This window comes from Protomyctophum bolini (assembly GCF_963924005.1).
Source record: "Protomyctophum bolini genome assembly, chromosome: 18".
Classification (NCBI taxonomy): Eukaryota; Metazoa; Chordata; class Actinopteri; order Myctophiformes; family Myctophidae; genus Protomyctophum; species Protomyctophum bolini.
In genome coordinates this window covers 15475408-15486481 of record NC_137879.1, presented here as the reverse complement: position 1 = coordinate 15486481, position 11074 = coordinate 15475408, and the positions used below count along the sequence as shown (strand labels likewise).

General features: G+C 42.5%; 1 protein-coding gene across 1 annotated transcript in view; it reads right to left on the bottom strand.

The window, feature by feature from the left end:
- The window catches only part of rfng (RFNG O-fucosylpeptide 3-beta-N-acetylglucosaminyltransferase), a 13739-nt gene extending 3065 nt beyond the window's left edge, over positions 1 to 10674 (bottom strand). Inside the window, exons 1-4 of the mRNA XM_080788447.1 lie at positions 10254 to 10674; positions 8278 to 8891; positions 2635 to 2680; positions 1824 to 1926 (exon numbers count right to left, since the gene is read on the bottom strand). Of these exons, the coding sequence (XP_080644573.1) occupies positions 1824 to 1926; positions 2635 to 2680; positions 8278 to 8793 (665 nt within the window). The 5' untranslated portion in view covers positions 8794 to 8891; positions 10254 to 10674. The remainder of the gene's footprint in view (positions 1 to 1823; positions 1927 to 2634; positions 2681 to 8277; positions 8892 to 10253) is intronic.
- Between the last annotated feature and the right edge of the window lie 400 nt (positions 10675 to 11074).

Sequence of the window (11074 nt, the reverse complement as noted above, 5' to 3'; positions counted from 1 at the left end):
GACAGTTTTCTGAGAAAGCTATGTTTCTATGTCAGTCGTTCTTTGATTTTTCAAAAATAGCAGACCTACAAGCTCGTAGCGCGCGCTATGAGCTTGTAGATCTGCTATTTTTCAATAGCTAACACCAAAGGGGGTGGATGAGTGGATGGCAAGAGTTTATTGAAACATAATAAAAGCAAAGTGGGAAAGATCATTAAGCTGCTGCAGGGATTAGGATGCATACATTAAGGGCCATTTGCACCAAGAAAGATTAAGCCTTAATCTGGTTTAAATCAAGGTTTATCTATTAATCCAGTTGCACCAAACTTTAAACCTAGTTTTCACTAATCCGGTTTAGTTTTAAACCATCCTTTTAATCTTGGTTTTGTTTTTAATTTTCACAGTAAACCTGGATTAATGTCAATCCTGTTGCACCACTACTTTAAACTTTGATTTAAGTATCAATAAGGGATTAATTCTAAACCAGCAGGAGAGGAGGTTTAATTGAAAACAACATGGCAGCATATATACCTACATGTTTGTTGTTGTTTGGGAAACTATCGGAGGAAGTGGTGGTGTGTGTGATCGACGGAACAGATCTATAAACCTACCACGCACCACGGAGTGACCATACGTCTGTTGTTTTTTTTAGCGAGCGAGACGACTTTTATTATTATATATATTTTTGCTGCAGGCACTATAATTTAAACATTCTCAAATATGAATGAAATAGTAATGCTAATGATGCTCACGACTGCTGCTGTTTATTTACAGCGCAAAACCAAGATGGCGGACACACAACAAAGTTTAATCCATGAATTAATCACAGTTTAAAGTTTTAATCACAGTTTAATGGATTTTAATCACAGGTTAAGGATTTAATCACAGATCTGTTGAGCAATGCTTAAAATTAAGTGGTGCAACACAACTCGAATTAAAATTAATCCTTGATCAACAAATCCCTGATTAACACTAAACTAAACTTTATTTAATCTTTCTTGGTGCAAACGGCCCATAGCCTCCGCAAGACAGCACCTCACTGAGATGGCGCTTTTCATGTTTGAATACCAGTCCAATGTGAAATACACATTTGGAAAACAAGTTAATATTGACATACATGATGTTGCTTCCTTGATTCCTGCCACCAGGCAGTTGTGAAAGTAAACTATATCAACATAGCATTTAGGCTTTTCAAAACCACAGACGCATGTCAAGTCCACTGCGTTTCTACAGTCTGTCACTGGTAGGGCTCCAAGAAAGTGCATACAAATACAAGCCCCATCTGAACCAAATAAACACAGTGCCTACATAGAACGTGAATGTGAGATTTGCTGTTCTCTTTGCTCAGCACATATGGACTGAATGAAGTGTTTGTAATAAACCAAATGGCCTATAGAAACTATGAGAACACTTAAGTTTGCAGGGAGAAAAACACATTTTTGGCGTGTGCTTAACTGCTTATAGCATTAGCTAGAGAGACTTTTCTTTGGCGCACAAGAGGTTCGGGCCACTACAGGCAAACGCAAACCTCGGGGGTTGCGGTTGTCTGATGGCCGGCCCGCCAACCCATTAGGCAATGTTACTTTTAATATAGGATAGATACAGTGAGAGTGACTTGAATAATTGTGTCCAGTTTGTGGATCAGAGTGCAGAAGCAAAATATGGAGATTGTGAATGTTGTGATCTTGTAGATGTAATAATGAAAATTCTATTTCTTCATTCTGAAAATGTGCGAAAAATGCCAGATGGCATTACCCAAAATAGACGTGCCAGGGTTAATGTGGTGTAGCTACTATTTGGTAGTAATTTTCTTAGACTACTACAGGGCGAGAGACAAGACTCACTTTTTCTGAGATTCAATGAACTTGTCGTACTCCACTGACATCTTACAGCAGAGAGCTTGTCGAGTGTGCGCTGCTGAACAGTTAGTGTTGATGATGTTGGCACCTGGGGATGAGAGAAGTGACAAGATGTTAGTATATTCTGTATACTATTTTTGAATTACACAATACAATTTTGTTTATTAAACTGGCACAGGTGGCAAACGGAACAATATACGCATTTCACCTCAATCATTTCATCAAAATAATTTCATAGACATACAGGTACCATTTGGTCCATATCATGTGGTATTAGTACTACATTTCTATGAATCTAATGAATGTATATTTAAGATAAAATGTTTAAATGGTATGTCTCATGTATGGTTTCTATATAAGAGCCACTTCCATTTTATATTGTATTACTAAACTAAACTAACTAAAGACAAACATTAAATCTGTGTATTGGATTTATGTCATATTTGGTGGACATTGACCTAATTTCTCCTTTCATTGTCAATGGCAAATATCGAGACGTGTGGGGACAAAAGCTGTATATAGGAGGGGCTAGCGCCTCTCAAAAATGAACAAGGCTTTGTTCTGAAATGCATGTTCTATCTGGTACCTGAAGGACATTTCTGAGTACTGTGACATTTAATTTACAGAGTACACCCTGAGTGTAAAATTACTTTTCTAGACGTGTACACAGTAAGACGTCTGTTTGAGTAGCACTCGCATCCTCTCAGGCTCTTAAAACCCTATAAACCTTGTTGACCAGGATGCCCCAAGGGGTCTATACTTAAAGCATTGTCGTGTACACTTGTCAGCATCTCACCAGTTCTCTGCAGATCCTTGTCCTCCCCGTCAGTGAAGATGAAGGTCTGAAACAGACAAAAACTCCCACTGTTAAACACTGCCCATCTGAGAACAAACTACCCCCCCCCCCACCCCCGCATCCAAGGGCACAATGAACCACTCCATTGTTTTCCCAGTGGGATGGTTGTGCAGAATATGGACCAGGGTAAAGATGGAGGAGGGAGAGGAATAATAAACAAGCGATAGACACAGAAGGTGAATGAGAAAAGGGGAAGAGTGTGCTTGTGCGAACACCAAGATTTGTGAACTGTTGTGATAAAAGAAGGTTAGCCAATAGACTACAAACCATTAGTGGTGTACTCTGTACTGAGTGGACTTCTGACTTACTGTACTACACACAAACAGAAACACATTTGAAATCTGAGGCTTTTTGTATACCATTTTAAATTGTTTTGGGGAAAATGCTGCTAATTAACACCAAAGTGACCTGAAAGATTGCTATTTGTTTCAAAAAGCTTTATTCCAAGCTACCCTTGCCAACATGTATAACGCTGCAATGTGACATATCTCTGTTTACACAATGCTGTACTCTCCAACTGCTCCAACTACATACTTTCCCCATTTTTGTCTGCCTCGCTCTCCCTAATTTTAATGCCTTATCTGTGATATTTGATGTCCCATTCATCTCTAATTAAGTTATAAGTTTATAACATATAATTAGCTCTGGTAAATAAAGTTGTCGCCGTACTGGAGGTTAATTGAACAGTGCAATAATCACCAAAGGGTATACTGGTGATTATTCATACAGTACTCTCACATACAGTATTATACTGGCAGCACCAAAGTGTGTGCCAGTATACTGTATGTGAGGGGAAGTGTGTGTGAGAGCATTGAGAGAGAATGTTATGTCTACAGAACTATCTGTCTGTCCGCTGATTTATGAGGTGGTTGTTTGGTTTGATGCAACAGTCTTGGCCAGCAGACTCTGTTTAGCTCTCTCTCTTGGCTTAAGTTGGCTCTGGCTCCATTTCTTCCCAAACCTTGTCCAGCCAATATATACACACGCGCAGAGTCGCAGACAAACACCTCCCGGACATCCCAAACTAGTTTATCATTCCACTCATCATCCATCTTGCCTTTCAAAACATGTTCATTTATGTCCACCTGTCACAGTAGGGAAACATCTCTATTCTCTGCTCATTTTCTTTTCCTGTGGCTGGTCTGGTGGTGGCATGCAGTGCACTCTTTCCTGTGCTCTCTTCCAGATGACACTAGTTAGTAGTTATCTTTGCCAGGCTTGGAGCAGAACACCACAGGCAGGCATGTCAGAAGAAGTCAAGTGCACACTTTCCATCCATGCACTGCCTGCCAAGCTAAAACTTGAAAATAGCAGATCTACATCGCAGCGCAACAAACTAATTTCTTATTTTCGGTGTGCAACACTTGCATGCAACTAAGGATAAGTGCATGGTCAGACTCACAAGATGAGACTTTCAGGCGAGTCAATTTGACTCGGCTGTGGGCACTGTTCAGATTTTCTGGTGTGTAGTTTGTTGGAGTGTTGATCACTGAATAAAAATGAGTCAGCGACAAGCGAAATGGCTGCCGAGTGGGGTAAACCACAGCGCTAGTTTCCTACTAGTTGATTCCCGGTCAAAGTTCACCAAAGCTGAAGATTTCAGCCTGACTTCAACGGTATTGATGGCTGACGCAACACTTGGACTGTTGAATCCAAACACATTAAGTCAGCCAAATATTATTATATGAATTTCATAAACCAAGCCACGAAATTGTCCAAATGTTTCAGTTAATTCAAAACATTCCATCCACTTCAATTTAATCTTGTTCACTGAAGTAATCTATTTTCCACAGGTCTCAACTTCATTGTGAGTCGGTGACTCAGTGGTTCCTTTATGTTATTCCTCACAGAGTGCTCCTCCTAACATCAGAACGTGAGGTTAACACTAACCAGACAAGTCATACAGTACGAGGCAGACAGAGGGGTGCATCCCCAGACTCTTTAAAGTTTCACCAAGGTTAAATAAACCCAGCAGGGACACTTTAAACTTCACACACCATCAAATGAAGCATACGGCTAAAGGTCTCCTTTCACTTGACCTCGCTAGGACTAAAAAAAAGGTCTACTGTCTCTCTTAGAAAATACCCAGTTCCATCATGTGTGCAACTTGGACTATTCGTCAAACAAATAGTGGGACTAACGCATCTGATATCACAGACAAACCGCCTTTTTATGTGCCCTCATAAAAATGAGTGGCTAGACTTTATTGGTCTGGAAGTAAACACAACACCACCTTTAAAGCTATAAGCACTTGCCACCCATTTGGAGTAAAGTGGTCACTTCATGTACGCCCTTGACACAATGAGGTCCTTTATTAACCAGACCCTTCTCAAAAACCAGTGCGAGACTGGTTACGTAAACACAAATTGAGCTGGTTCGAGTTCTCCTGAAGTTGCTCCATCCTGTGACATTTCCAGGCTAAACTAGGGCGGTGTGTCTCTTTTCTCCAGTTAAATCTCCTTCCTGAACACTGAGACTCTTTGTCTGATGATGCAGAACCTACCGCTAATGGTGTTTATGGCTCCCCAAACAAATTATTTCGTTACAAACATAGCCACTCAAAAAAACCGAAAAAGGTATTTGGGATTTTTTTGTTTTGTTTTTTACTTGGGCCTTTGACTTAAATTTTACTCTTGTGAGCAGTGTGTAGGTGTCAAGTTTGTTGACGGCCAAGAAAAACAGGCCACATCATTCTGCCTGGCTAAATGTCATGGAAAGTATAGAGGTCGGAGCCGTGTGATAATAGTGAGGTAACACAAGCTTAAATTAGCCTGGCCATAGACAGACATTGCAGACTCAATACAAAAATTGTAAACAACATGGCTCATAGCGTAGCTTTAAAAACGCAGAGTAGTTGGCGAGTAGGTCTTGTTTGGCTGTCCTGACTCTGAGTGCCCTCCCTGAAAGAGACAGTAGACCAGTGAGCCAGGGGTAGAGTGGCTGGATGGTAACCGCAAGGTTGCCAGTTCGAACCCTGAACCCCTAATTGCTCCTGATGTATCATGTGCTGGTTGGTGCCGTGCATGGTTTCCGCCGCCATCGGTGTATGAATGGGTGTGTGTGAATGGGTGAATTGATGCACAGATGCACAATCTGTAAAGCTCCTTGGATAAAGGTGCTATATAAATGCACCATTTATTTCACCAGTACTACCCGGTACAAATCCCATTACTCTCCTCTGTCCCCTTGTCTCATCTTTACTCCCCCCTTTACTAGATGAGGCGGCCCTATCCATCATAAACCACCACGCACCCAACATTCAGCTCAACTCTCTATTCACATGGTGTCCAGCCACCCCGTTGCCACCCAGCTTTTTCAATGCAAAGTGTGAATATGGTCTATACCCCAACTTTTTTAGTTGTGGTCAGAGGCTAGTTGCACGCGCACGCGCACGCGCACACGCGCGCGCGCACACGCACACACACAGTGGAGAGGGGTGGGCTGGGGGGGGGGGGGGGGGGGGGGGGGGCAGAGATTCCTGCAAGTGAGAGAACAAACAGTGCACCACATGTGTGTCCCAGACTTGGGTCGCTGTGGAACGTCCTCCACAGAGGCTCATAGTCCTCTGACTGGTAGTAGAACTGTGCACTACAGCGTAACAGCACACACATGAACCACGTTCAACCTGGCCTCGCTATTTTGGGCAACATTAAAAATATATATATATGAAATGAGCACAATTGTCAAAATCAGATCTATAAGCACAATGTGTTGTGAGCTTGGAGAGTGCTGGCTATTTACGTTGTGTCCTACAACTAAGTAAATTATATAGAACTTAAGTGGTTAACCCCACACATACAGTTTCTCCGCCTGTTGTGTCCCCGGGCCATGCCTTTCCATCGCACGTAAGCATGCACGCACACAACTGAGGGGTGGAGAGAAAAGATTTATTCTTGAATAACAGTTTTGATGGCTCTCATTGAGGACATCCTAACCACATTATCAGCAGAGGAATCTCCATATGGGGATCAGGGGGGGCACACCCAAAGACACCAAGTAAAAACACGACTGTATAAAATTAAGCCAATACATGAATACAAAGCTAGTGGAAGCCAAACAACCTCAAAGCAAGCGACACTGTTTTCTTGTTAAATGTTAAAAAGAATCTACTGATTGATAGCTAGAGAGCATTGTTGTTAAGTAGCATGGGTCTCCCCATGTCTTTAGCACAATTGGTATCTCAACCTGAAAATGTATTTGTTAACTAAAGAGCTGGAGAGATGGGGAGACCACTGTTACGGAACAAACTATAAAGAATATAAAGCTATTTAACACTAATTTTAACAAAATATATCACGTGCACCCATTGACTGCCATAGGCACAGTACAGTATACGACTATACGTCATTTCAATCCAACGCACACACCGTCATTGACACATGTGTACGTCATGTGGTGTTTTCAGTGTTGGTACCATAGAGGGCGCTCTTCCACAACCTGTGAGTGATCCTAGGACTTCCGAAGAAGACACCCGGAAATATCGTGATCTAAAAAAAATCCAAGCTGGTTTAGTCTAATATTATAGGATTCAACAGCCAATAACTAAAGAACGGAACATCGCGGTGACACACTTTTTTCTTTTGAGATATTTGGTGCACTGCAAACTGTTCTAGAGAAACTCCAGGCAGTTCATACATCACTGCATGACACAGGTCGGCTGCTTTTTCAGTTGTTGAATGAGGGTCATGCGATAAATTAAGTCGTAATCTATTTTCACACTCATCACAGGAGCCAATACATGGTTGGAGGAATGTTCTGTTTAGATAAACTTTGGCTGCGTTACTTAAAGATGTGGTCTGAATGTTTTGTCCTGCTGACAGCTGACAGCATCTAACCGACAGACGTAATGTTTCCAATAGCATACCGCAAACCCAAAATTTGACCAAAAAAGACCCAAGATTGCTGAATGGTATTGCAGTGCACGCCACTGCACGGCTCCATGAGGTCAAAATGCGACTTCTGTGTAATAACAGTATAGCCTTTGTAGTGTCCTAGCTATATCTACACAGTTTTGTTTGAGGGCCCGACCTTTCTGGTACTGCAAAACACAATATGAATGTTCTATAATTAAATGCATGTTGCTAACATTGAATGCATCCACGTCCCATTAATGCATGTCACAAAATCAGCAAATTCTTGAGACTTCTTCTCTGGACTTTTTGTGCTTTCTCTTTTCGCAGGCACTCATGGATCATGATTGTAGACCCCCAGCTGGGATCAAGGTTTTCCATGTAATGCAGCGGCGTACTGTTATTCTACAGCCCAAGGATCGTGATTATGGATCTCCGGCTGCAGACCGAGGCTTTCCATGGAATATGACTGCGGGCATTATTAATACAGGTGTTATTATAGTTACTGGTATTGTTGTCAATATAGTTGTTGCTGTTATTATCCCATATTGTTGTTTATCTCTATCTTGTGTGTCTATCTTGTTTTGGACCCTAGAGGCAATTTGCAGCAGGACTTCTAATTATACTGTACTACTAATCAATTTATCATTGTTCAGTACAATAAAGGGACTGGTTGTGGAGATCTAAGGCTGCATGTATCCCTTAGTGTTAAATCGTTGTCTCATCTCCATACCTGTTCTTTGGCTTGGGACACCCAGGTCTGAAACAGCAGCTCCAGCCTGGACTTGTGATACTTCTTGGTCGTTTTCACAGCAATGAAAATGTCTTTCAGCTCCAATGGGTCCCTTGATCTGGACCCTACAGGTCCACCACCTTTTCCTCCAGGGAGATGCACTTGATCTGGGCGTCTATGGGACTCTGCACCCCTCCCAGGACCCAATCTGTGGGTATCATCTCTGTTTATGCCACGGTCACCAGAACTTCTCCCCCGTCCCAATGAACTCCCATTTAGCTCTGTGTCCAATGCCGATTCCTCATCCTGGGCTGTGACCGTCAAACCTCCAGGGTTGCCCTGGGTGTTGGCCGAGCCCTTGCCCACCCGACCAGGCCCGGCATGGGGCCGGGGCTGGGGCGGATCCCCCTGGCGTGTTGGAGGCTGGAGGGCAGGGATGAGGAGCAGCAGGAGGCCACAGAATGCAAGAGAGAACAGGAAGCAGTGCTTGCTGATACCCACTGAAGCTACGCGCATCCTGAATGGCCAATAGATGGGCTGGCGGCGATCAGCCGCCAGCACTGGCTTCACTCCCCGTGCCCCTGTATCCCATCCTCATGACATCATTTGGAAACCTATGGAACACAAATGAATACAAGAAGAGCATAGTAAATAAGGATGTGAATTCTTCAAATTCACAGTTCAGTTAAGACCTCGATTTTTGAGCCACTGTTCGGTTCAAACCTTCACTATCACTTACACCAGTTTTATTTTTTTAAACGGCCTCAGAACCAATTGAGGACTCCATTATTTCACCCGCCGCCGCCCCCAGTTGGTCACACCTATATTTGTAAACCCTTTACTGGTTGTATTTTAGGTCCATTTTGAATAGACTTGGAGTGAAAATGTTTATATAATCTTTTCTATCAAGATGGAACCACGATTTAGGATTGCGGTTTCCGTTTCAGATCCTTTACACCCCTATTAGATTGTTGTCAGGTCCTGTGGACAGACAAGAAGAAATGGGTGTCCTTCAATACGTTTTACTAACCCTAATAGATTGCCAAAAATGTGTGACGCACACACACACACACACACACACACACACACACACACACACACACACACACACACACACACACACTCTAATTATTTAAAGATTGAGAGCAAGCCAGCAAGGGCTGGGGGAAAGACACTGGGGAGCTATTATATCTGTTATTTCTGAGCTGTCACAACAGTTATATTACTCAGTAATTTAACAATCCATTGCCTGTGCATCTGTTAGTGATTGGGATTTTTAACCCTATAGTCGCCCTCTTTTCTTACAAACCAGAGATGGTCACAGTAAGATCCATCTTTAAGTAAACGGGCAGAGGCTGAGAGCACAGTGCACACTTGTTGTAACTTAAATCAACTAAACACTTGCTTTTGCTTGGCTTAGTGCGTGAATAAGATTTATTTTCAAATGGCACCAATTTGCCGGTGTTATTACATGTGATCGTTTCCAATTTCCACCCTGAATAGTTGTTATTCTCGGATTGCTCATCGATCGAACATGCCAGCGCACTGAGCGCAGCAAACTGTAATGAATGAGTAAAGCCAGCCCAAGAATACAATATAATTAGTCAACTCTACAGGAGCAATACATACAGTTAAAGCTATAATAACGTAAACGTAAAACAGTTTGAATGCTACATGGCTTGTGGTTATGGCTATAATAAAGTATAGAATGAAGACAACTGACAGGAATTGAGGCATATTTAAATGTCACACTCAGTCATACAGCGTGCATTGCAGTGCAGTGCATGGCCGCCTGCACAGAGAAGCATATTGCTCAACCAGTTTGTGGCTGTTGTGAACTTTTTGATCACTTTTCGAAATGTGACGCCAAGCAGAATTGTGCAATCTCTCGGTTTTATTTGCAGACAACGTTGCAGTGCAATGCATGTGACGTCGTTACCTCACAAATGGCCACATTAGCAATTTAACTGACCTACCGTGAAATGTGCTGGAGCACGAATCTGTTGTCTTTTCCCGACCATCCTCCCGTTGATTCCGTCGATCGATATTAAATTATTATAGCAACGTCGACGACTGTAAATTGGTGAAAGAATCACGTCGATCGGATGTAACGTTAATGAAGAGAAAGACAGACGTGATCTATCGTTCTGTTTTTGTTCGTGACTTTTTTGATACAGCGCCTAAACTTTGATGAGTGCTGCTGCGCACAGCTCAGCACCTCTTCGTTTCGCCCTTCGGATTCTCAATACCGATGATTCATCAACTAATAGATGATATAGCAAATTCACTGCGTGTCAGGAGGGCGTCCACACGTAACAACAGTCCCATCAGCCCATTCAACGAAGCTGACACTGTACCTCCTCGCTAGCTCTAGAATCTAGATTATTGTTTGTCCCTCAAAATCGACCACATAACTCTGAGTTTTAGCGCCGTCTGGCGGAGGTGACATGTAATGCATCCATGCATGGGCACTCTTCTTCTTCTTCTTCATTACTTTATGCCCATGTTCTACCAACACTACTACTAACAGCATTTTAGCGCCGCCAGCTGTTCTACACATTTGATTTCTCAGATACTTAGTAATTCTTCTTTACAAAAAATAAGTCATATTTTGTAAAACAATGACAGATTTTCCTCGAGTTTCATATACATCTGAAGGTTCTGGTTCTGTCTACAGACAGGTGCATGCGTGCAGAGTAATTGCTCCCTGGAGGAGGAACGTTGGCTTAAGGATGGATAAGAAATGACAGCTGGCCCCAAGGCGCGGTATATTGGGTGAGTACAAACGGAGAACTAC